Source organism: Pseudonaja textilis, chromosome 2 (genome assembly GCF_049901715.1).
Source record: "Pseudonaja textilis isolate UNSWEBS1 chromosome 2, rPseTex1.2, whole genome shotgun sequence".
In the NCBI taxonomy this organism is placed as follows: domain Eukaryota; kingdom Metazoa; phylum Chordata; class Lepidosauria; order Squamata; family Elapidae; genus Pseudonaja; species Pseudonaja textilis.
In genome coordinates, this window is record NC_141991.1 from 74,641,511 (window position 1) to 74,668,756 (window position 27,246).

Consider the following 27,246-nt stretch of genomic DNA (forward strand, 5'->3'; position numbering starts at 1 on the left):
TAGTCCTCAGTCCTTCTTTTAATATGTACAGTATAGGTCTAGGGAGATTCTCAGTAATGCAGGTCATAGGTGGTTTTTCAAGAGGCAACTGGGCTTTCTGGTTTTTCTTTGAAGACATTTCGTTTCTCATCCAAGAAGCTTCTTCAACTCTGATTGGATGGTGGGGAATGGCCACTGTCTGGAAGGTGCAGACACCTGGTCACTTGCATTCTTTTAGTGAGTCGTTTAGCGAGAGGGTGGGATACATCATCATCTATCTCCAGTCTACAACAGTTTTTTCAACAGTTCCACACCCATTTGCACCATTCAGGTGACCCTGATGACACAGATAAACTTCCAGGTGGCCTCAATGACTTGCTAAAAGAATGAAAACGCCCAGCTATCTACAAGGAGTACAAATCCTTCCATTCCCCACCATCCAGTCAGAGCTGAAGAAGCTTCTTGGATGAGAAGTGAAATGTCTTCAAAGAAACAAGTCCAGTTGCCCCTTGAAAAACCACCTTTGGGATGTACAGTATATGAAACTGCTGAAGGAAGTAATTCGACATGCTGGTCTGATACCAAGGGCTCTGCACTGGTTATCACTTCCATTCCAGCTACAATTTAAAATGCTGTGTTTTTTCCCTATAAAGGCTTTTATAACTTGGCACATGGGTAATTATTGCAAGATTGCTTTCTTGTATCACCATAACCTGTTACAGCAACAAGGGAAAATTCCTTGTGGTCCCACACTTGTGGAACACTGCTTCTCAGGATTATGCTGCTCCCTCAGGGCCTAGGCAATGCTTTGGAACCCACCGAGATTAGAACTGGACTTCAGAAGGTGGTTAGCAATTTAACTTTTTAAAAGTGATGCTCACCTATTGTACCATCTTTTCCTTTCCCTTTTTAAGCTACATATAGTAGCATCATTATTTTATTTTTCTTTTAAGCAGACCATGGATTATTATTACTATTTTGCTCACCTAGTAAACTGCCATTTAAGACTAAATTTGTTTTTCATAATTCTCACCATGGTATAGCTCTCTCCCAGCCACATCTTTTCTTCTACTTTAAAAGGCTTGACCTAAAGTAAATGCAAAATATTCCACTTTCAAAAACAGCACAATGACAAATGGAATATTTCTGAAGTCGAAAGAGCAGTTACTCTACACAGGAGATATTTAGAGCACCTTTCTCTCATGGAGGATGTACAGGAGAAAAGGCATGGGTACCTCTTTCCATTTGTCAGAAAAGTTAAGTAGATAATGTTTTCCCTTTTAGGTTTAACTTTTAAAATACAAATACTCTTAGTGTTCTCAAAGCCATAAATTCCAGTAGTTTTAAAATCATTTTCAATTTACCCACAGATTCAATATGTTTAAAGTATTTAATGCAATTTAGATCACTATCTTGTAGCTTTTTATATCTATGTCACAGCTATGTCCCACAGCTACTATGTAACTGTAGATCTCTAGAACCGTGATCCTTTTATTACAGAAATGCTCCCATTATTTCTTGAAAAAGACAGGCACATATTTATAAGCATTCTGTTACTCTGTTTTTTATTCATAGTAAGTTTTTAACCTCCTTAATATTTCATTGACTTGTGTCTCACTGCAGTAGAGTATACACTTAGATACCTCTGCACCAAAGTGTAGCAAGTTGGCCCTTCTGGTATACACTAATTTTTCTGTCACAAATCACTGCTGTTGGAACCAACACAATTTTTAAGTGTTGCTACTGCTTTCACACAGCAACAAATTTTCCACAGTCTGGAAGCGAGTGGAAAGTCCTCCTGCTTATTATTCCTTTCATTCTCTTCTGCAGCATCAGTAGTGCAAGGTGTTCTAGCTTTCTTCTTTGGCAGAAGGAATATCAGGATAATATACTTTAAGATTTATTACTGTATATATTAACTGTTAAGGAACCAATTTAGAATTAAAAAGATAAAGGGAAGGAAATGAGGATTCCTGTCCATAACAGGACTGTATATAGCAAGTACACAAATAAGAGTTCAGTTCAAACTATAATACACATTATAGAAAAATCATAATTGGATCTAGTCCCATATATTTGCAGAGGATAATTTTTTTCCGATTTTCCAATCCTTATTCCAGGACTGGGACAATTGGTTTTCCCTTGGGAGAAGCAAGCCAGCAAAGGTTCCCTCTTCCTGTTGGGATGATACAATATAGAACAAAGGTCCAATAGGGTCTGTTTTCCATCTTCCAAAATTAATCCATGAAGAGCTTTCTGGCTCCTTATTGGTTACTTACAGTTTGAGTTTCCTGGGCTTAGATTGGTAAATTTATGTTTAATTCTTTTGTATCTGAACATTTAGGAGTATTTTTTTCTTTTTCACTGCATCATCTAGCGTTCTACTAAGGCTTCAGAATCAATGATTTAAATCTTTCCAGCAATGTAAACAAGATTGCCATGGCAAACCCATTACCAAGAAAACATAACGCAATAGAACGACATATGGCCCAGTAACCACACATGGCCCAGTATTTGGCAACTTGGAATATGTGAAAACTTAACATAGTTTTAAAATGATATAAAATTTATCTTTACAACCCTCACATGTGGAAATAATTGGGAAGAGTAAAACATGTGTCAGGGTATCATGAACACACAAGGGAGACTGTAAAAAGAGAATGGGCAAGAGTTTAACCTCCCTAGAGCCACAAGAGCTATGTCTCTGAGGATTTATGGTCTCTAGGGAAGAAGAAAGAGCATTAAAATCAGTTATAGAAAAAGTCCATCTATATTTACTCAGCATTAGATGTGCAAATACCACACAATAAAGAGTTTGCAGTGGTCTTATCTAGGGGTCCTCAAGCCCTGGGCCGTGAAAGAAGCGGGCCAATGGGCTTGTGTGCACAGCTCCACTTGTGCAAATGGCACAAGTGGAGTTATTCTCTCCTCACCCCTGCCGCCAGTCCACAAAGGTGGAAATGTTGGAGACCGCTGGTCTAACATTTGGCTAGAAAATGTCGGAAGAGTGGTAAGATCATTCTCATAATCGATGTTCCTAATCTGCTCCTTTACCAGTGACCATATTCAGAAGAGAGGCTGAGACTAACAAAATTTATTTATACAAGTTGTTACCATGATTGACAGCTGTCTATCAACAGCAGAGGTAACAATCCTATAGGAATAGAAATGATTTCAAAGCATGAAGTTCTCAGAAATGTAAATTCTAGATCTTGCAAGTTCCTCACCATAAAACCCCTTGAAAGAAACTTGTTTCTCAGACTGAATGACAGATCTGACAATGTTTCACTATTCCTGTTCTTGAAAAATATATGCCATTCTATTTGTAGTCTAATAATCAGGTCAACATTCATACTCCTTTTATCAGATGCACGGTTCCTTTTTAAATTTACCATAGATATTAAAAATGCAATCATAAGATTAAATGGCAAAAATGAAAGGCAAAAAGCAAACAAAATGGAAAGGCCATTTCTGTCCGTTAGAAATCTAACGATTCAAAGTGCACCTATTTGCATTTTCAGTCTCAATTGTTCTGGTCAATTAAATGGAATTTGGTGTGTCAAACAAAGATCTTCCTAAAGACAAAGATTCACCCTTACTGTAAAAACAATCAAACAATCTAATGAAATTATATTCATTCACAGATGAATCATGAAAATTAGACTTCAAGGAGATTTGAAACAGATATTGAATTTATTGGTCAGCTATGAGTAGGAAAATACATTGGTAAAGAAAAAAAAGACAACCCTGTATATAAATATAATACTAGCTAGTTAAAATTTGACCAAGAAGAAAGTTCCACTGAAGAGAACAGTAAAAGCCCTTGTTTACCATCAGACCATATTCAATTTCCCATTTATCATATTGAAGAGCTGCCTATGGACAAATGCAACATTCTTTGAGCTTAGTGCAGATGATGTGCTGGTTTTTTTTTTTTTGTTACACATATGGTAAACAAGAGTTAGTCCAGTGCATTACACGTTATACAGAAATACTGTGAATAGAGACTATCTAAAATTTAGACACTACTTAAACATACCAAGATACCTACATTTTAAAGAAGCTTACACAACTGAAAAGTATATCAGGAGTTAACATATATGAAAATACTGTGTCAGGCTCGATGGGAAAATAAACAGACTCACCACTTAAGCAGTAAATTTGACTTGGAAATTTGCAGTGATTAACTCTGTTGAAAAATGGTAGTGCAATTATTTTGTCTTTGAGTTCTTTGTCCTATGGATGAAGTGAGAACTTGACATCTGAACCTACTATTCTATATTTAAGCCACAGCAAAATTCATATAATTTTATCAGAGATTTACATAAGTGGGTGCAAGTCTGCATTTTGAATGGTTAGTTTTTACAATGGAGACTTCTATGTTTTAAACCCACAAATAAACAGGGACAAAATAATTACACACATATCCTCGATATTTTCCTCGGTGATCTTAACATTTCAAAATCCCTTAACATTTATATTTTCCATTTAAGTTCTGTTAACAACTGAATGTATGCACATTTCAGAACCAAATAGACATACGTTTTTTTTTCCTTAAATTAGGGGACAGGGACAGGACACTTCATGCCCAGCAATGCTCTATGCTTTTGACTTAATATATGTGATTACACTGATAAGAAATACTGAACATATATTATGGCAACACCCAAAGCCATCTTAAGTAAATAAAGTGTTAAAGTTACCGGAAATTAGCATTTGTGAAGACATTGTTTATTGCATTTATTCATTATCTGAATTTGTTTGATGCAGAAAATTATTTAAAAATATTACACTTGATGCAATTAATGTATCATTCAGTAAAGTTGCAGAATATTTCCTCAAAGTGAGCTTCGATTCATTGCTGCAGAATCTGACCGAAGGTCCACTGATGCCAAAGGGGCCCTATTGTTTCTGAGATTTTATTCTTCATCTTCTTATCCAAACATAAAAAATTTAATTGAGCAGCTCTGAGACTGCAATATGCCCAGGCAAGAATAGAAGAGCACCTGAATAGGCTTCTAAGCACTGAATATGCTGCCACAAATTCATACAGATATGTATTTAAGACAGAACAACTAAAGGTGAAAATGGATTTGTAAAGCTTAAATCTTTAAGATTTACCAAGTGCACTCAAGCTCCAACTTAAATGGAAAAAAATCAACTCCTTTCAAGAAATATAAAATGTATAAGTGCTTCCCTTCTATAAAGCTTTCTGGACATACTACTAAATAATCCAGATGATCAGGAAACAAAAGAGTTGCAAAATATGGCAAGCTAAATTGGTTCCACTGTCATAGAAAATTATAATGACATACATTACCAACACATTGTTAAGGAAAGATGAGTAAAACACCTTTTATTCACACTTTTACAAAATAACCCCAACCAAAAAAAGAACAAAAGAACAAAAGACATCACTACTCATTGGATCTACTACATCAATTGTTACCAGCATTCCGATGTACTGATTATAAACTGGACATGTTTGGTATTTGAATAACTAAAAAAAAAAAAAACCCAAACCAAAACAAAACAAAAAAACACCCCACAACAACAACAAAAGAAAAAAAAATCAGGTCCTAGACAAGGATTCAAGATCTCCCCTTTTTCTACTGAAACTTTAAAATGTTTTAAACATGAATTCATTGTAAATTTATTGTTCTCTTCAAAACAAAATGGTTAAGCACTTCTAAGTGCAGATAATTTCTTCTTTATAAAATATTCAATTATTAAGATCCATTTTTATTTTTTTAAAAGTCATTATTTTCTGAATTTCAATACAACAACGTGCTTTTATTTCTCTGCCTGCAGTTGAAACAAAAGCAGTTTGACCAAGTTCTTTCTTTATATAAGGTAACATTGAAGGTCCACCTCTTAAGGAGTCGATAAAATTCCCCTTTAGAACAGATTGTGTATGTGTGTGTATACAGATATACACACACACACACACACACAGCTTTCAAATACTAATGGCACTATGTGGGTACACAATTTTATTTTTGTTGACACTTTACAGAAAAGGACTTGGTCACTTTAATGATTGATCTGAAATGTTGTCTAGGGAACCTGTACTGAAAAAGCATTTCTAATTACACTGCTTCATAAAATAGAAGACGGTATACTTAATCTTCAAGGAATGGCGACTGAGGAATACAGTTAAATTGAAAAAGGAATTCACATGATGGTATTTAGTGGGGGAGTGAGGCTAGGAAAGAAACAGCATTATGCAATAACATTGAAAGAAGCAGTGCAGGGGTATCAGAAGCTTAGAATTTGTGTACCCACCATCTGAGCATGTTCATAAAAGTGATATTCCAATGCTTCACAAAAGGAAAACAAAATAGATGCCACAGCTTATACAAAAGTATCTTCATAAAATTTTCACAAAATGTTAACATTATTTTTTAAAAAATAAAAGAGGATGCCCAGGTTCCCTCTGCATGCACAGGCAGTGCTAATTGAGAACAAAATCAAGCAGGCACAGTGGAGATAGGAAATTGGTGACTCAACACAGAAACTAAAGAGCTGTACACAATGTTCCGCCCAACCCACTTCTGACAGGAAAAATGCTAGAGTGATCATACTGATGAGTGCTATCCATCCACAAACGCCTAATCAGACACTGCTTAGCTTATCTGTTCCGAAATCAAGTGAAAGTTGCCACTTTTAAGTGAAAAGAAAGAAAGAAATGGATGCGTGTTAACTATGAATTTACCAAATTCAGATTTAAAAGCGGTGTTCTCAATTTAAAAAAATGAAGTAGTACATATGGGCTAAAAGCCCTAACAGTGCAAATCATTAGCAGAGAAAATCTGGTGCAACTTCTTTTACAAGCTGGCCTTTATAACACATGAAACAGATAAAAATTTAGCCTTAGTTTACAATACAATCATTTTCCAAATCTGATTTTTTTTAAAGTACAAAATCTCATAAATCAGGTTTTCTGTTGTTCATATACAATCAATAAAGGCTAAATTCAAATTCTATATTTTACAAACAAACAAGTCTGAAAAAGAAGGGAGTGAAGTATGGAAGAATGGTCTTTTGATTTTTAACTACTGGCCTCAAAAAGTAGTGCTACAGATATCTGTGCAAAAGAGAATTTATTATAGCAATTCCCTATTTTCAAGGCATGAAATATTACATTGGATAAAACAAACAGATTATTGGTAACAAATCTAAGAAAGGTGCCCATGCACCAATCCCTGTCTAACAGTATATAAAGCATGTTGGGCTCAGAATTGTGTGTCTGATAGCACCTGGCTTTTACTATTTCTTTAACAAATTATTAGATTTAAAATTAAGATCATTAAGAAAGATCCCTGTTGGCCATACCTCACTCCTCTATATTCAGATTTTACAATTTTACAAATTACATCGAGGTTGTCCTCTAAAATGTACTTGACTACCTCCTGCTAGGCAGATGGATTCCATTTACCGGGGGCAGGAAAGGCAGCACCAGCTCCAGTTGTGCAAAAAGTGAGAAGTGGTCAGAAGGAATGAGCGGGTGTGGACAGCCACTTATATTGTTCTCTATTAGCCAATGATGATCCAAAGGTCCTAAGATGCCAAGAATATTCAGCTGAGGTTTAGAATAGAAGATGTAATCAATAATACCCTAAAAAAAAGAAAGAAAGAAAGGAGAAAGGAACTGCATAAATATCTTTACATTAATAAACCATAGGCTTGTATGAACACATTGATTTCATGTTAAAATATCCACTGGTGTATTTTTAGATGGCTGGCCTATGCAGAGTTCTGAGACATAGAAAAATGCCTACTCCAATATACATTTTCCTATAGTTTGAAATCAGATGTGGCATTTCTACTGCTTGTAGCTATCAGGTTGTCACTCCAATCCCGTCTGCCTATAACATTTAATTTACAGTTCTCTCTAACCACAGATGATGCATGCAATAGATCAACTCACATAACTACCGAATAGGGGAGGTATAAAATTGTAAAAACCCTTTAAATATCTGGAAACATAAGTCAGAGAAGACAGCTTTTGCCATGCTTTCTTAGCTACTTGGTGTAGCATATCCAGCATCAGAATGGCTACCACTGCATGTGTGAATGGGGTTAAATTACAGGACTTTGAAAGGGGACATTTTAAAAGGATCTATTGTCTTATATTTGTGATGTTAAGAAATGGCCCCTGATCCCAACTTCAGAAGATGAATTTGATTAATTACCTTCTGATTAAAGGATAGATCCACAATGAGAGAAAGACTCTTGTTTGCAGGAAAACAAGATCAGGTTTGTGGCGCCACATAATATGGTGTGATATTTTGGTGTGGAGAGAAGAAAATAAGCTATAGTTGCCACATGATACGGAAGTCACATAAACTCAATTGTGAAACTAGTGGGATAGCTATTTGTGACGATGGCGATGGTTACAATATCCTTTTTCAAATACTTTTAAAAACACAACAATTTCTAGACAAGAAAGGAGAGGTGATGTAAGAGAAGCCATAGAATCTGAGTTGGTTTGACACATTCACATAATCTCAACAGATGGCATATGAGATCTATACTTCAGAAGTACTGAGGCTTATTGCTTCTGGGCAGAACAGAAATCTCCATGATACTGATATAGAAGAAGTCAAATTCTACTTCTGAGGACAGAATAGAACATTTTCAAAATGCTTAGAACTAAAATTTACCAAATCCCATAGCTCTAGCTACGATGGTTGGGAACTAAACATTTGGAGAACATCAGATTATTTAGCTACGGATAATTCTAGACTCTAGATGAGACAGTGGAGGCTAAACTAAATTCTCCATTCATCAGACATCTTTCATAGTACATTAGTAGCAGTAGTTCTTGAAAAATACCAATAATTTAGCCAAGGTACATAATAAGAATATTGCCTTGAACTAATACAGCAGAAAAAACGTTCATCTGTTATTCAGAATCCAATATCTGAACCTTGCTGAGCCAAGGACTTGTTTTCCAAAATCAGTATAGCAAAGGAGAAGAGACATGAGAGAAGCATCAATGAGATAATATGAAGAGTATTAGCTATAAATAGGTTTCCTAATCTGAGTTTATATATTCAAAAAATTAATATACTCTCATCCGCTTAATGGCTCTGGGTAGCTTATAAAGGCGTGCTAAAAACAAAAATATTTAACATTGCAACAACAAATTCCTAACATTAGAACACTGAAGCAAAGTCTGCCAGTATGGCTGTCTATCTGTTTTAGAAAAGGAAATAGATGATGGGACACTAGGCCACATGATGTGGTTCTGATCCATTATCATCAGTTTAATATTCATTAGCAACAGCACTTAGACTTATATACTGTTTTACAGTGCTTTACAGCCTTCTCTGAGCAGTCAGCATATTGCCCCCAACAAGCTGGGTCCCCATTTTACCCACCTCAAAAGGATGGAAGGCTGAGTCAACTTTGATTTCATGGTGAAATTTGAACTGCCAAATTGGAGGCAGCCAGCAGTCAGCAGAAGTAGCCTACATTACTACACTCTAACCAGTGCGCCACCGCAGCTCATTAAGTTTGTAATGGTTGGGGCTTCGCTTGTTTGCATGATCCAGTTTCTGGCATGCCGCTGTCTGGTGCCAGTCCTTGGACCGGGGGTTGGGGACCCCTGTTCTAGGTACTTTCAGCTAAGGAATATTGGCTGGAGGGGCGCAAAAAAGCCCTTTTGCTATGGTACCCACCCTTTGGAACATCATTCTCCCATATTAGATTGGCTCTGGCCCTCTTGGGTTTTTGTAAAGCCTTAAAACCTTGCCTTTAGAGTCTAGCCTGGTGTCCTGGGCATGTATTATGACCTATCACTTGGCTGTGTGAATGATTGTTTAGATTATGCTGGCTGCTATCCATTTTATTTTTTTATATTGAATATTTTATGCATTTTTATTTGTTCTATTGCAACCTGCCATGAATCACATAAAAGTGAGATACACAGCTACATAAATTGAAGAAATAAAAGATTTTATGTGTAGCATAATATGTTTTTGTTATTTCCTTATTTGTGGGGGAAGGGGTTTCCCCCTCCCCATTCTCCCTTTCTTGAACATTATACCCTATTTTTAAAAACTCAGGCATTTTCCAAGGCCCCCTCTAAGCTGTAATAAGAAAGGAACTTGCTTTATCTCCTGAGGCCATCTGTTATAGCTACAGAAAGCAGAATTAATCGCTAGTGTCAAATGCATATCTGGCAAGATAAGCAATAAGAGCTTCTTTGAGGTCAATAGGAGATGAGTCACCAAAGCCAGGTCTCTCTCACCAGGCAGGGACAGGTCTGATTTATCAGATGGAAATGATAAAAGATCTACCCGTTCATTAATGCTATATGATTGTTCATTGATCAATGATGAATCAAATAGGATAATCTCATGCTGCCCCTGATCCTTAAAAATAAATGCCATTCTCTCCACTTATAATAAGTGTTTCTTCAAAACTGTAAGTCCATCTCCCACATTCAGTAACAAATATGTCTTGTCCTGTAGAGGTTGTTTGTTCTCCCAAACAACCTGGAAATGCTCAAGATTTCCTGAGATGTCCTGAATTTACAGAACAATAAAAATAAACAACATGTTAGCAACAACTAGCTCTAATCCTGTGATAATCCTTTCCAGAAACTTCATATACATATGAAATAACAGAACCTTAGGGGACACTTCTAGATAATTACAACAGGAAATTCATTCTTTCTTTTCAATTTCCAAAGCACTGCACATTCTCAGCCTGTACATGCCTAATCCCCACCATAACTGACTTCACATTTCATGTTTCTGGATTGAGTTTTCCACACTAAACTACATAAACCTTAAAGCAACATTGGTGCAATGGGAATTTGTTTTAAGGAGTCATAATCTTTGTGTAAAATCAAGCTTACCTTGAAATCAAATGTGTAATTTGTGTAAGGCATTAAACCATTCTCATAGGCACTCTTCAACTTGAAACCGTGAGTAATCCTTCCATTAGTAGTTCCATTTTTTCCATTATAACTGAAGTTAGTGAGACTTTCATTATATCTCAGTTCCTTGAAATCTTTATGATTTGTTTCTACGCCACCAGCGCTCAAATATTCAACCACACCTATTACAAAGTAAATTAACAAAAGAACTATTAATAACAAAGCAAATGTGTTCATTTCAGTACTATTGCTCCACCATAGCCAGAGGAAAATATTACCATGCATTTTATTTTTATACTGCTTTTATTGACCAAGAAGCTGGAAATATTTACCAGCTTATTGTATTTTTTGTTTTCTATACAATAAGCAATAAGTATGACTTGGAAGAATCAACTAAATTAAAGACACAGTGAGGTTCTATGTGTTTGTGAGTCAAAGGTTAATAAAATGAGCCTAACTCCACCACTGGTAGTCCTTGACTTACAACCATTCATTTAGTGACCATTTGCAGTTACAAAGGTATTGAAAAGGTGATTTATAATCATTTTTATACTTACAAAAATGTAGCATCCCCATGGACATATAATCAAATTTCGGACAATTGGCAACTGGCATGTATTTGGGACAGTTGCAGTGAACCAGGGTTATGTGATCACCTTTCTGCAACCTTCTGGCAAGCAAAGTCAATAGAGAAGCCAGACTGACAGTTGTTAAGTTACCATGTTACTAATTTAACTATATTCACTTAACAGCTGTGACAAAAAAGATCGTAAAATGGGACAAAACTCAGTTCACAACTGTCTTGCGGAGCAATGGAAATGTTGGGCTCAGTTGTAGTTGTAAATCAAGTACTACCTGTACTTAGTATTCATATCAAATTTCAGTCTTCAAAATTCTTTCACTTCACCAATACTGCAATGCTTTAATGAAGGTCAGTATATTCCATGCTACATATGGGAGATTAGAAAAATTTCCAGCAGGTGCAGTGAGATTGAATTGAAACTAAATTTATTAGATGTATTAGTTAAGGTGCTAGACTAGGACTAGAGAGACCTAGATTCAAGTTACCCTTGGCCATGGAAACTCATTAGGTCACTTTGGGAGAGTCATTTGAGGTCACCAAATTAACTGAAAATATTATTACTGTGGGGAAAACTGAAGGAGGAATGGTAATGTATGTCACATTGAATATCTGTGGAGGAAAAGTGGAACAAAAATCTAATACAAAACACTAAATCCATAAAAAGCTTTACACACTCATCCTCAATTAAATGCCCGCTTAACTCAGAACCTGAACAAGTGATGGTCAAGCAGAGAATTTAGAGTGCTTTGGACCTTTGCTACTCATAGTTTTGAATTTTGAACCATGTACAACTACTTGGGCACCTCTTACATTTTAATTTTGTACTCCACTTTCTGCCTTATTTTATTCTTTAGAAGCACTAATTGAACCTTAATTCAGAACTGATCATTCAGTGTGCTCAAGAAGACTTTAGCAGCTTGAAGTTTCTGAAGTCCTAATAGCAAGGACCCCATCCTACACCTTCAGAGATTTTTCAGTAAATAAAATGTAAACTCTGTTAGACTGTACAAAAAATCAATCAGTAATATCATTGTTCTAATAATTAATTAGAATATGTATCTGCTTACCAGAATCTGGCAAAGAATTCAAATCTGCACACAGTACAAGTGGAATTGTTGCATGTTCCCCCGAAGCACTAGGCCTGAGATTCCGTGAGGCTTTGTCAATTATGTTCTTTACTTCAGAAAGGAACATCATTGTCTGAACCAGCTTCACATCAGAATATTCTGGGTCCCAGTGCATGTGTGCATTTGCTACCAGAACCAGCTGTTTATCCATTAGAGAGTGTGGTTTGCCAGCTAAAATTTTTTTTAAAAAAAGTAACATATCCAATGAGGCAAGAATGGAATTGTACTGTATGAATCTCAATGGTTAATTTACTGTAACCTACTTCTGGGCAACTAAATTGAGACTGTCAATGGAAATTAACCAGGATTCATTAGCATAGCTAGCCATTTTACCATTTAAAAAGAAAAATTAGTCATTTTTGTTGGCATTATTACATTACTAACACAAGAACAAAAAGCCACATGGTGATAGTCTGCACACAAATTGTGTTGCTTTAAAACAACTGCTGCTGCTATCTATAACTATGTAGCCAAGATGATCCTTTAGTCTTTTGCACTGTCTGCTCAGAAAATCAGAGGCAAGGTGATAATTTTGTAAATGGAAAGAAACCTAAAGGAATTTAGGCCTAACTAATAATTATACACCCTCTAAGGAACAGCAGCAATAGAAAAGGACTGCAGCATATCTTTAACCTGATCCTCATTGTTGCTTGAACTCTCTATCTTCTAATGTAACTTCTACATTTTCTCTTCATAGAGGTTGCCTACATGAACAGAAATATGAGAATATCAGATCTCTAAGTCACACAGCGACTCCCGTGAATAGACAATGGTCTCCCTTGCAGAAGAGATATCTTCACAATTAAAAAAGAAAGTGCCATGTTACTTAGAGGCAGGATTAAATGCTAATAAACTGTTCTACAACTGTTTTTATTCAAGTTGCCCCTTTGTGTACTAAATAATAACTAAAGAATTAAACTAAGAATTAAGCTAAACTGTAAGAATAGCTAAAGAATATGTTGTAGCACTATCAAAGAAATCTGTTCTCTAATAATACAAGGGATCAACGTTCTTTATAAAGCAATTCAAAAGTGGCATCCTTACATAATTACATGAAATACTATATATATGTCCATTTTAGTGTTTTACATATGATTTAATTTTCATTAGACAACAACAAAACATACACAGAAATATGAAAAGAGGATGACATGAAAAGCAAGCTGTAATAACTCATTCATTTTACATTTTTACTTTCAATTTTCTGACATCAACGGATCTTTTGTACTGCAAAAATTAGATGTAGAGCCACCTCTTGTGTACGATACGGTAAGATTGTCAGCTGTAGCTGAGTCAGATAAAATATTTTTCTTTGGTACAAGAATTAAAGGTTTCCTCTTTTAGTAATGTTGAAAGCTAGGAAATTCTGATATGTGAAGAACATTTGGGGAGGGGGGTGTTCCATGTCCAACTAACCATGTTGTAAATAGCAGTACAGGTAGTCTTCATTTAGTGACTGCCTTGTTTAGTGACTGTTTACAATTACAAACATGATGAAAAAATAAGTTTCTAGACATTTACAGATGGGGGGGGAGAGATTGTTACCACAGTTGCAATTTTACTTAAAAACTGCATTGCTGAATGACTGATTTGCTGCTCACAATTGTGGTTGTCAAATGAGGACTATCTGTAAGGACTAGAACTAGAAAAGTATTATAAAATAAATTTTCATTCTTAAATCAATCACAACACAGAAAGCTTCAAAGAGCCACTGATTAGTCATTCATCTTTTTAGTTTTTTTAACAGGCCTTCTGAATAATTTTTGCCTCCCAAAGTAGGTGTGTGCACGCGCGCGCGCGCGTGCGTGTGTGTGTGTGTGTGAGAAATGAGTCAGTCCAGTCTACTACCAGATTAACAACAAACTTACATGACATTTCCATTAATTCCTTTCGCAGTTCTAACAGCACCGCAACCCCAATGTTGTCTTTCGTCATGACTCTGTTCAGCATTGCCTCAGATCCTTCAGAGTTTGCCATAGCCAATTGGTTAAATTCAACAGTATGTTTTTGAACCAAGGTGAACCTTAAAAGAACATGGCAGAAACAAAGACGTCATTTCCCATTTAAAAAATAATAATTACTTGGCGCATCTTATTTACTTAAGAAAAGGCTTTTTAAAATATAGAAATGATATAGTGAAATGTATCTGTTTAATACGGACAATGCAATGAAGTGATAGTTCAATGTATTTAATATAGATAAGAGCAATGAAGTGATAGCTTATGCCATATAAAGTAAAGGTCACTCAGACTGAATTTCTGAGTAGGCAAAAAAGAGTGATTCATTGGCAGAATGAAACAAATAACCAGGTTATCAACATATGCACTGAGATGTCAGACTTTGGCATTCATTTCCAATCTATATAAAATTTTAAAGGAGTTTTATACCAATTATGCTCTAAATAGCCTATCTATAAGGAAGTCTGGGGTTCTGCACAAATTTAATAAAGTTAATAAAGTAAAAAAAAAAAACTAGTGTACTGGCAAACCAGTTTCATACTGCTGCCAAGAAAACAACTTGGATATACCGATTAGAAGCTGAAGAAGACAGTTTACTTATTCCTATTAAAAGAAGACCAAACTAAATTGTAGTGTAGTCCAAACTAAAAAATGCTATGTTTATAATTGTTATAATTAATTGTAACAGCTGATGTATATATAGTCTTCTTTAAAAATAGAAATGCTTCATTTTGCAAATAATGTTATCTTGCAAACATCATTTGAAAACCAAGTGAATTTTAAAAAATGTTACAGAATTATTTTAGTGAATCCTTGAAAATAATACTTAATGATGCACTAATGAGCTAGTGTTTCAGTACTGTATACTGCAGCAGGATGAACAATCTATTAAGATTCAGTATATTAATAGTATATTAATATTAATACCAAGGTTAGACATAGTTTAGTGATTCGAAAATTTATTGGCATAACTATTATATCAAAACTTATTTTTATAATCTCTTACATTTTGCCAAAACAGATAGCATTTAAATATAAAGGGTTATTTATTTATTTATTAGATTTATAGGCTGCCTTTTGACCTTTTCACTTCAAAGTAGCAAACACAATATTTCTTTGCATCATTTTTCCAACAACAACCACAGGATAGATTGGATTGAGACAGTGTGACTGCCCCAAAGCCACCTAAAGAATCTCCAGGGCTAAGGATAGACTTTAGTGGATCTTCCATATTCTGATTTGGTATACTTTAACCAGTACAGGTAGTCCTTGACCTACAACAATTTATTTATTGACCATTCAAAGTTACAATGGCATGAAAAAGTGACTTAAGAACATTTTTCACACTTATGATCATTGCAGCTTCCCTGTGGTCACATGATCAAAATTGAACTGCTTGGCAACTGGCATGTATTTATGATGGTTGCAGTGTCCCGAGATCATGTGATCATCTTTTACGACCATCTGACAAGCAAAGGGGAAGCCAGATTCATTTAACAATAATTTCACTAACTTAACAATTGCAGTGATTCACTTAACAACTGTGGCAAAATTCATTTAACAAAATGTCTCACTTAGCAACAGAAACTTTGGGCTCAATTGTGGTGGCAAGTCAAGGACTACTTGTATACCACACTCAGAAACCTGTAACTGTTTAAGCATCATATCTCATACTGTGCACGGAGAGAATGAGATTGAAAGTAAAAGAGAAGGCAACTGCTTAAGATTGCCTGGCAATCTTATAACGGAGAATTTTTATATTTATTTGTTTGTATCTCTCATTTATTAACGTTACAAATAAATTTAAAAATAATTCAAGGTGGCGAACAAAGATGTCTCAATTCATAGCTCAGTCAGTTTCCATGCTACACTAGCACTCTTATGGTGTAACTTCAACATAGGAGATCTTTCAGCTACAAATACACATTCATGTCAAACACAAACTACAAAGAAAACAAAAAACTGCTTTCAACCAACATACTAAACAATTCTAAACATCTGAATCTAGAGGAGGAAAAAAATCAATACTGATTCTTTAATAGTAATCAAATCTCCTTGCTATTATGAAAATAATGCTGAATATTTGACTCCAACAGTTTCAGGTGCTAAACACCTCATTAAAATATGCAGTATTCCATCTTGACTGGAGAACAGGCTGTTTTGTATAGCTCTGAAGTATTTTGAGCTCAAATTAACTATGTTCTCTTGTTTGTAATATTCCCCAAACACTTGAAACTGCCCATCTCATACCTGAAACAGGTATTTCACAACCTTGTGTGGGACATTTTGTACCCAACATGGATGTTTCAGATTTGAGGTAACTCAGTTTGAAATGTATTGCACATTCTTACTTTAAAATCCACAGTTCCCTTTCTTCATACCTCACTAATGAACAGTTTTGCAGTTAACGGCTGAGGTATTACAAGATTCTTAAATCAGTAACTTATCAAAAGACCTTTTAATGCAAACTAACTAAAGATAAAGCTAAAGAAATAGCTTTAGTTGCAAGGGGAAAACTGATTTTGTTATGCAAGTTAATGTATCCAGGGAAAAAGCATTTGCTTACTTTTCTGTCTTAAAAAATATTGCACAACCATCAACATGCTTTCTTTCTTGTTCAGACATTGTTCTAGCTCTGGATTTTGGACTAAAAAATCCATTGTACCCACGTTCTTTCAATTCTGCTAGGAAAAAACTGTAGTACTGCTCTGTTTCAACCTCCTAAAATATAAAAAAAGCAAATAATTAGTTGAATACAATATATTCATTTATAATTATTATGAATATTTGAATATCACCCAATTCAAAAAGATTCCAGGTAGTTTACAAAGTAATAATGAAAACATAACATTCAAAAACACCCGAGACCCACAAAACAAAACAAAAATCACATTAACTGCAAACTGTTGACTGAAAACCAGAAAAACATTAAAATATACCCTCCTCCCAAAAGGCAATCCAATACCAACATGAATGGCTTTGTGGAAGTAAGTTGTTCCATAACCTTGGGACTGCCATGATCAAGAAGGACTGCTTGTCAAGCGCAGGAAATCAGGAGTCCAGGAAGTTCAAATGGTTTATTGTATGCTAATGCTCTCTACAAGAATCTGAATTACTAACTGTCAAAGCAAATTGGCGGTAGATAAGAGTCAATGGATTTCAAGGTCGAGACTGATGACATGTTTGACCTCTCCCTCAGGCTCAACCTGGTCATCTCCTACATCACCTCTCTACTTTCTGTAGACACTGTAAGCATATATTCCTGGGATGAATAGGCAGAATGGTTTGATTCTTGCTATAGTAAGACAGCTGTGAAAATACATGAGAACTGAATCATGAAGAATGTTATAGGCTCAAGACTGAAGTATGCATTGGAGTTGGCAGTCTACTAGTAACCACTGAAGTTATGGAAGCATCAGATGTTATAATCCTAACATCTAAGTGCTAGATTTCGCCAGCAGCTATGTTTTCAGCCAACTACAGTTTCTCAATTATCTTCAAACACCCATTGTAATAGGGATGTCAAACTCAAGACCCGGGGGGCAGATCCAGCCTGCGGGATGCTTAGATCTGGCCCACAGGGCCACCCTGGAAACAGCGAAGAACAGCCCATGATGCCTCTGCCAGTGAAAACGGAGCTTGGAAGGGTTGTGTGCAGCCCTCCCGAGCTCCGTTTTTGCTGGCAGAGGGTTGCAGGAGGCCATTGCAGCCGAAAACGGAGCTCAGGAGCCTGTTTTCTTTGGCAGAGCGCTCCACAGGCACCCCTGACATGAGTGATGTTGAACTGGCCACACCCTCCCTGGCCATGCCCCCCCAAGGTCAAACACAACCCCAATGCAGCCCTCAATGAAATCAAGTTTGACACCCCTAGGCTAAATACAGTAGTATGGGGGCAGAAGGCACAGTTTAAGGGCTTCATAACTCAGAGGCTACCACAATAGAAGTGCCAGCCAAAGCTGGGCAAAACTCCTATGACTAAGGCCTCCTTACTTTACTCAAGCAGAAGTCCTGACCTTAGGAAACCCCTCAAGTCACAGACGTGTTCCTTCAGATCTAAACCGATTACTCATAGTATCTGATGATAACCAGACCAACTGAAAGAGTGGGACCAAGTTCTGTCAGTCAGCAAAAAGTTTGCACATTTCCTCATCTGATCCTTAAGCACCTGGTCCTTAAGCACTTAGACTTCCAGTTGCATAGATTTGAAGGCTGGCTCTTATGATTTAAAGTAGGCAAATGATAAAAAAAGTAGTTTACCCAGTTTGCAAAATAAGATATTATTCCTGTGGATGTATGCTACATTTATATTTGTAGCCCATAGAATTAATAAACTACTTTGTTAATAGCAAAGTAGTTTATGCATGACTGCAGCCTTTTTACCATTTACTGGATTTTGGGTGACCCATAATAAGGCTTGACTTAAGCATTGGTATGAAAAACGTGGCATGGAACAAGCAGTCTTTTCAGCCTTCTAGCACTGAGTGACCAAATGTTGCCCAGATCATGCCTGAGGCAGGACTGAAGCACAGAATATCCTGGATGTCTAGTCCAGTGCCTTTAACCATTACACCAAACTGGTTCTCATGTGAATGAGATTTCATGCTCCAAAATAAAATGTTTGTGCAATGCATAAAGCTGGGGGTGTGGTTCTGGAACAATTGAGCTAGTTAGTCGGCAAGCCTGAGGAAGGTATAAAGTGTACCATTTTAGAAAAAGTATCAACACTTTTGTTCAACATCTTTGAGTTTGATAAGTCAATAATGAAGAACAGATACACTTGTCCAGGGTCTAGGTAGTAGAAATAAAAGCCTTGTGCACTTCCTTGGTTGGTCTCTGACAAAAGCTAATAGCACTTCTGAGCTACTTGTAAGTATTCCAGGTTACAGTGATCCATTCCAACTTCAACAGGGTTTTGAGTTTCTTCCAGTAAATGCTTCCAAGTTTCAAAGGCTAACTACATAGCTAAGAGTTTCTTGTCTCAGACAATATAGTGCTATTTTTATAAAATTAATTTTATCTAGTTATAGGCTAGATACAGGGAAGCAAGTATCTTCCCTGTATTTTTGTTGCAGCTCGTAGCCAAATAACCTTTGAAGTCCTCGGAGCTCTCTCAGCTTGGTTGTTTGCTTGCAATTGTTTCATTACCCACCTAGATAACAGCATCAGTTCTTAGGGGTGTTACCTAGGCAGGTAATGAAATATCTGCCAGCAAACAACCAAGCTCAGAGAGCACCAAGGTTCTACCCTGAGCTACATATATTCTCTTCTCGTTGAAATAACATTTATTGTGATATCAGAATCTTTAGTTTCCATTGCAAATGGTTCAGCAGGGTTAGGATAGTCTGGGTGGAGAAGGATTCATTTAGTTCTTGGAAACCTTTCTGCCTGGGGTTTACCATCTGGATGGTGCACTTTTTCAGAGATGTAGGTTAAAGAAGTTGAGTGTTTTGAAAAGTTCAAAATGAAGGTTTCAGCAAACATGAGGTCAGTGAAATTCTTGAAGGATCCAGAATAATCTCAATATAATTAAACAATGAAGCTATGGAGGTGTAACCCATTTTGTTACTGAGCTAGATAGTAAAAACTGGTGTTTTTTGAAAAATGGTGTATGGGAGGTTTTCAAGGCAAAAACTCATATACAAATTGCACTGGGCTAAAAAGGCTAAAGCATTTTCAGGCACTACTGCAGGACATTTTTGAAATGGTGCTGGGTATATTCTATACTGTATAGCTTGTATGATCAGATGAAAAGCTGTGTTTTCAATTGTCAACAACTGCAATTAAAGGAATTACTTTCAATCTGTCTTGTACTGCCAACTGCACATATACAGACGGTTGTGATACAAACTCAAGGTTTTTATTGTAGTCATAAATCCTTAACTGTAGTGGCATAAACACATTGCAAACAGCAGACTTTCTGCTTAGGGAATGAAAACACGACAACTAACTGTAGTCCAGAGAAGGGGGGAAAAGGTCAATTCATAAGTGGTCTTAGAATGATCAGGTTTTAAAATTCATCCAGACAATCCAAAGAAGCATTGATATATGATTGCATCATTGTTTAAGTGGGATCTTGTCACTATCCCACAGTGTGATTGTGATGCTCCTTGACAACATATCCATCCCATCATGTCCGAATGTCCATCAAGAGCTTACACCAGCACAATGTCTGATTTTTTTCCACATAGACCACCCTGTCCTTGAATGGCTGGGTTGACTGGACATTAACATTTGAACCACTTTAAGTCCATGCATTTGCCATACACTAAATAAATAAATAACATGCATGCAGATTGATTTGGGGGTGGGGGATTGCATAGCCCTTACTATCGTTTTGATTAATTTGCTGAGCCATGCTTCTTTTTTTTCATTGTGATATGACTTCACTCGGTCTTCTCTTTGCAATTTGGGGTGCATTGCTGGGTTTAGGAGTTTGCCTAACTCAGGAACTGGGTCAGCTGACTCAGCTGCACTGTATCTTCTTAGCATTTTCTTCAGCTAATTCCTGTACGTAGTTTAACCTCAGGGTCAGTGGCTGAGCTCTTCAGCTTCTGAATCTAAAGACTCAGACTGATTCCTAACACTAAAGGATCTATCTAATAGGAGTTGGGCAGGTGTGCTCTCTTCATTGAAGTCTGTACAAGTTCATCAGCCAGAACAGTCCTAGTCTCAATCAGCCAGAACAGTCCTAGTCTCATATCCAAGTCCGAATATTTATTCTAAGGGATTCAGTCAGTCCACTTTACCTAGAACAATTTGCAATTGAAGCCCCATCAAAATCTTCCCCTAAAAGGCAAGATGCTTGAAGTCCAGGTTCCGGTTTGAGTTTCTTTGACCACAGACCGAAATCCGTGATCGTGCGCAGTTTCAATCTGTGCTCGCTGCTGGAGCTCCCCGAACCGGCTGGTTTCGGGGCAAAGCCACCCCATAGAAATGGTGAAGAAGGGGGAGACTGCCAGCAGGGTCAAGGAGAGTCGCATCTCTCCTCCCTAGCTGGCCATTACTCCCTTTCCCAAAGGCGATTGCAGCGGTGGTCAGAAATGGCCACCTCAAAGAAGAACTTGACCGGGAAAAAATGTGCAGGAGGAAGATAAGAAGAGAAAGTTTTGGCTGACCGAGTCGAACTGAAAAAGCAACAATATAAGGTACCCTGGAATTTGAATTATAAAGAATAACACTGCTCCCAAAGAAGACTTTGAAGCAGCGAATGAGAGAGGGAAGGGAAAGGATTTGGTTTTTTTTTCTTTTCTTCCCTATATTGACAACTTAAGAGATCTAAGCAAGAAACCGGCAAAAATCCACTTTGACATTAACAGGTATTTAAGCTAAAAATAAAATGTCAAGGGGATAATAAAGATTTCCGGATTCTCAAAAACTTTTAAAAGAAGGAAAAAAACAAAAGGGTGGGATCCGGAAAAATGGAGGAGACCACCTGGAAGTGAAAGCAATTAACAGTGAAACTTTAACAAGATTCCTAAAAGATACATTTAATTGAAACTTTGTAACAAGATAATAGAACCCCAGGAAGAGAAAGTGAAAAAAAGAAGCAAGAAGAAACAGCTTTGGATTATTTGGATTACTTGGTGATTTTTTTATTTTTGGCTATTGGATTTAAAGGGCTAAAATTAATCAGGTGGTTGTTTAAAAGTTTTTAAAAGGGTATCACTTTTGGAAGAATTGAGAATGGAACTTAAAAAACAGAAAGAAGATGCATAAGAAGGAAGAGGTTCTTTTGGCTTCATATTTCAATTTTTAGAAATGGAGATCCTGAACTATGTGAAACAACAAGAAATGCCTGTAGAACAAGAAGGGCGGGACAAAGAAGAAGCCATCTTCAATGACCAAGTATTTCTATGCGGGGAAAAGAAAGGAAAGGGGGGGGGGAAGAGAGTGAAAAATTTAAGATTTGAAAAAACAACCCCCAAAAAGAATAGTTTGAAAAGTAATTATAATACTAGGAAGAAACAGTTGAGAGGATTACAGAAGAGAGAACCGGAATTAGAAAGAGAAGTGGTCAAAAAGGGAAGGGAGAAGAAGAGGGGGAAGAGGGAAAGGAAAAGAAATCATAAAGGACAGAAACAGGACTTAGAGAAACAGGGAAAATGTACAAAGATTAAGGGTATAAGCCTGTTTAGAAGACACAGAGATAATGGGTGAAAACTCAACTGAAAACAGGATTCTGCAAGGGTACATAAGATAGTATTGTTATATTAGAAATAGAAATGAACTTTGAAATATGAAACAAGTGTGATTAAAATGATAGATAAAATACTCATTGTAATGTAATGGAATGTTTAATAAAATAAATAAAATAAAGAGAATGAGAGAATGAAACTAGGAAAGGAGGGGAACATTTTAATTATTATTGTGTTATAAAAATTTAAGTGAAGAGGAATATGAAAGAAATATGAAAAAAATATGGAAATATTATAAGTGTTCCTAGAAGTATGATATTCTATTGAAAAGAAATGTTAAAGATGTCAAAGATTATAACTAACATTAATGATAGAGCTGAATTGGAATAGAATAAGTATTTTATTTATTATTGTTACATGTATCTGTGTATTTTAAGAATGTACCAAGCAGAATTTGACTGGAAGTTATGTACTGAATGTTATAATTGTAAAGGTATAAATTGAAGTTTAAATAAGAGTTGAATGGATAAAAATTAAAAGATGCAAAGATGTCATACTCCAATCAGTAACTACAGGGGAAAATTTTGTTTAATGAGAAAAGAAAATATGAAATTGAAACAGGACAGACAAAAGTATAAATATAATGATTAGAAAGATATTGAAACTTAGAAAAATATATGTATGTATGGCATTCAGCTTTGTTCGGGTATTTTCCCACATCATTGTAGTTGTGCTTTTAAAGTTGTAGCTACATGCCATACATGTAAGTACCCGCGAAAACTTAAGAATACACACACACACACACATACATTTTCTTAAGTTTTCGCGCCTACTTACATGTATGGCATTCAGCTTTGTTCGGGTATTTTCCCACGTCATTGTAGTTGTGCTTTTAAAGTTGTAGCAACGTTTCGGCAGAATCTCATCTGCCATCATCAGAAGCCTATACAGAAGCCTGATGATGGCAGATGAGATTCTGCCGAAATGTTGCTACAACTTTAAAAGCACAACTACAATGACGTGGGAAAATACCCGAACAAAGCTGAAAATGTTAAAATAGTAATAAGATATGGAATAGAACACAAAGATGAATATGAAATTGAATTTGTGTCTGTATGGAGAAATGATAACCCAGGACCATGCTATTCTCAAACAAAGACATTTTACTTGTATTATGTTTTGTGAAAACCCAAATAAAAATTTTATACGTATAAAAAAGTCTTCCCCTGAAAGAAGTTGAGTAACATGACCAGTTGAGAGAGGGTCTCTTAAGAACAGGCAACTCAACCCCTCTTTCATTTACTTCCTCTATCAAAGAGGCATTAATAATATCCATTCCGTCACCTCCCTTCTGGTTGCCTAAATTACCTAAGGGGTGTGGACTCATCCCACAGGTTTCATAGCTCACACTGCAAAGTATCATATACACTTTCTTGTGGTCCATATTTCAAAAGATAACATTGCCACACATTGCTGCAATATTATCTGCATATGGTCCAGGAAATACTGACAGCCTAAAAACTCTTAGATCAAATTCTGCTGTTGGATAATACACCTGCAACAGCCCCAAAGTGTGCCAACTTCAGATATAAACGCTGACACTCAAGTTACTGCCAAATTGGAATAAAATCCCTAGCAGCACGAGTTTTCTATTTTTAAGTATTCTGACCATATGAAATAATGAACCTCTGGGGCTTGTTTCTGTTCTCTCATGGTTCCAGTGTAGATGGAACAGATTTGTGTGCTGAATGCTACCTACTATTAAAAGTGCAGAAAATTGGGCCTATTCAATATTATTAATAGCATAAATTCCTACGGGAAACAATGGAAATATTGCTCTTATCTAACTGAAAAATTAGATTAAATTAGAATGTACTATCAAACCTGACAGTTGTCTTTTCAAGTTCTTTAAATAAACCTCTTCAGTTAATAGAGTACTGAAAGTGCTCAACTCTTTAAAATGTCTTTCAATTAATTAATCCACATTGTGATTTGGTGGTTTTGTTTTTTAAACAATTCCTTTATCTGATTTTAGAAGTTACTGTTCCTTCCTCCTTCCTTTCCTTTCATAGCCTTGTACCACATGCAAGCATAACAAAAGCAACTTTGTTGTCCCGATTGCTTGGCTGAAGAAATAATTGAACACTTATCATTAACTTTACAAGATATCAAAGTACGCACATCACACCCATGTATATCAAGATTCAACAAACCAAAACACTGCCTATATGTCAAGACTACTAATATGAACATTTCTGTATAAAGTACAGGCACACATATATCTTTGCAATACTTACGTGCAAAATAAATCAGAGTTCTCTCTCTCCTACATACATGAACTCTAATTTCTCCATAGCAAAGTCGCTGTTTTTTTTTTTAATGGCAGGAACTTGGTAGACTGCTAGGCATAAAGCTTAGAGCAGGTTTCTTCTGTCTGATTATATGTGTTTTATTGTATCCTCACCCCCCACCCTGAGTCTAAAGCATTAAAAGCTAAGACATGACTGGCTACACTGGAAAATGGCTGGAAAAAAGAACCCAATTACAACACACAACTGTTGCCCAATTGTACTGCTCTGAACAGTCAAAACCCTCAAAACTACCTCTTGAAGCCATTGTGTTCTGTGACAGCTTCTGTGAGGAAAATGAAGTTATACAGGATTCTCCCAATACATTTTATTTCCAAATTTTAGACAAATTCGTCAGCAAATTGATTGGTATTTGTTGTTGTTTTGGCACTATTCAAATAACTTGAGAGCCTAAGAATGTAGAAATATTTAAATTTCATATAAATTACTATAAGGAAATTATACATAACTGTCCCAAAATTAACTTATGCCAGTATGGTTTAAACCAGAGGTATCGACAGGATACAGAACGACAAAAACTGTCACATTGTATGCACTAATCCTTTCATGCAATTTATATACATAAGTTCAGCTCTCACTTTATATCAGGATTAGGGTCCCTTCCCCTAGTTCCCTCTGGATGCTTTTAGTTTAAATCAAACTTGAGCCCTAAGAGTGATAGATAACTGAAAGTACATATAGACCAGGGGTGTCAAACTCGATTTCATTGAGGGCCACATCAGGGGTGTATTTGATCTTAGGGGGTGGGGGGTGGTCAGGGTGGGGTGGCCAGTGCAACGTCACTCATATTGGTGCATGTTGTGGCCCAAGTGCTCTGTCAGCAAAAATGGGCTCCTGAGCTCAGTTTTCGGCTGTGACGGCTTTCTGCAACCCTCTGCCTATGAAATCAGAGCTTGGGAGGGCCGCACGCAGAAGGTTGCAGGAGGTCATCACAGCCAAGAATGGAACTCCGTATCCTGCTTTCACTGGCAGAGGGCGGCCATATTTAAGCACCCCACAGGCCACATCTGGACTGTGGGCCTTGAATTTGATACCCCTGATACAGACTGACGGAATTGGCCTAACTATTGCTGTGTCTTTCTTTGCATGAGGGTAACTCAAATATGTGTTTGCATATTGCTAGTGATATTGAGCTTATGTAAAATGCAAAGACTACTAGTACTGTGCACTGTGCTGGTTTGTTAAGTTTTGGTACATTTAAGCAACCTGTCTGTTCTCTTTTGCCTCTTTTGCCTGTATTGGGGTTCCAAAATATTTAAAAATGTCAGAACAGAGACAATGTCATTTTGCGGTTTTCAGTGACCTTTTCTTATCTTTCTGTGTGTGCTAGGCTTCTGCTTAGTTTAATTTTTCTTGACTTGAGCCCTGTATATGTGTGACTGATTCTTTGTCTGGTTGTGAGCTTTTCATTATTTCTTGCTGGCAAAAGAACAGTTTATTTTATGGTACTTGTGCAATCTCTTTTTCCCTAATTAACACACTAGTAAGAGAATTATTAAGTGCAATGCTAAGTTGCAATGCAATAATTTTGAAGTATTTTTTGTAACAAGAAAAACAATGCTTCATAATGAACACACAATGTATCTGTACTGGGTAACTAGGCTTCTTCTGGTCTTTCCAGAGGAACAGTAGGCCTGCTCTGTTAAAGAACTGAATGTTTGTTAACTGCTAAAACTAGGTGCTGATAAAAAGACTGTCAATGAGCGATTAGCTCCCTTTGTTCTCTGCATGCTGCCTGCATGTCTCAGGGGTTTATTTAACAATACAAAGATGACACTCTCTGCTGTGAAGAGGAGGTTCCAATTCAATCTGCTTTAATATGGGTCTCTTTTGTACTGAGCTTGAAATGAAGCACATTATCTATCTAAAGCACACAGGTGCAGATCTAATTAAACTAATTGCAATAGTAACTGATTGAATAGTCTAAAGCTTCAAAAAGGTAAGGGTATCAGTCAGCAATAGAATAACCATTTAAGTGAAAAGTAAAATTAGAAGATCGGAGAAGGAAGAACAATATAATATACAAAAACAATTAATACATAGGATTTGTATGATCGCAGGGTAGGCCCTAACAGTCCTTACAAAAAGAAAAAAAAATATTTTGTTACTTCAGCCAATCAAGAATTTAGTTTAGAGTCCACTGAACTTACAAAAGATCCAGTTGAATGGCAGCTAGACCCTAAAATTCATAAGCTCAAGTCTGA

General features: G+C 36.3%; 1 protein-coding gene across 3 annotated transcripts in view; it reads right to left on the reverse strand.

The window, feature by feature from the left end:
• Window positions 1–3,649: 3,649 nt before the first annotated feature.
• CNOT6 (CCR4-NOT transcription complex subunit 6) overlaps window positions 3,650–27,246 on the reverse strand; it is a 57,739-nt gene continuing 34,142 nt past the window's right edge. For all 3 annotated transcript variants that reach the window (XM_026696555.2, XM_087924328.1, XM_087924327.1), the window contains exons 8-12: window positions 17,105–17,259; window positions 14,449–14,603; window positions 12,521–12,751; window positions 10,850–11,052; window positions 3,650–7,597 (exon numbers count right to left, since the gene is read on the reverse strand). In XM_026696555.2, coding sequence (XP_026552340.1) covers window positions 7,385–7,597; window positions 10,850–11,052; window positions 12,521–12,751; window positions 14,449–14,603; window positions 17,105–17,259 — 957 coding nt within the window. In that variant the 3' untranslated portion in view covers window positions 3,650–7,384. The remainder of the gene's footprint in view (window positions 7,598–10,849; window positions 11,053–12,520; window positions 12,752–14,448; window positions 14,604–17,104; window positions 17,260–27,246) is intronic.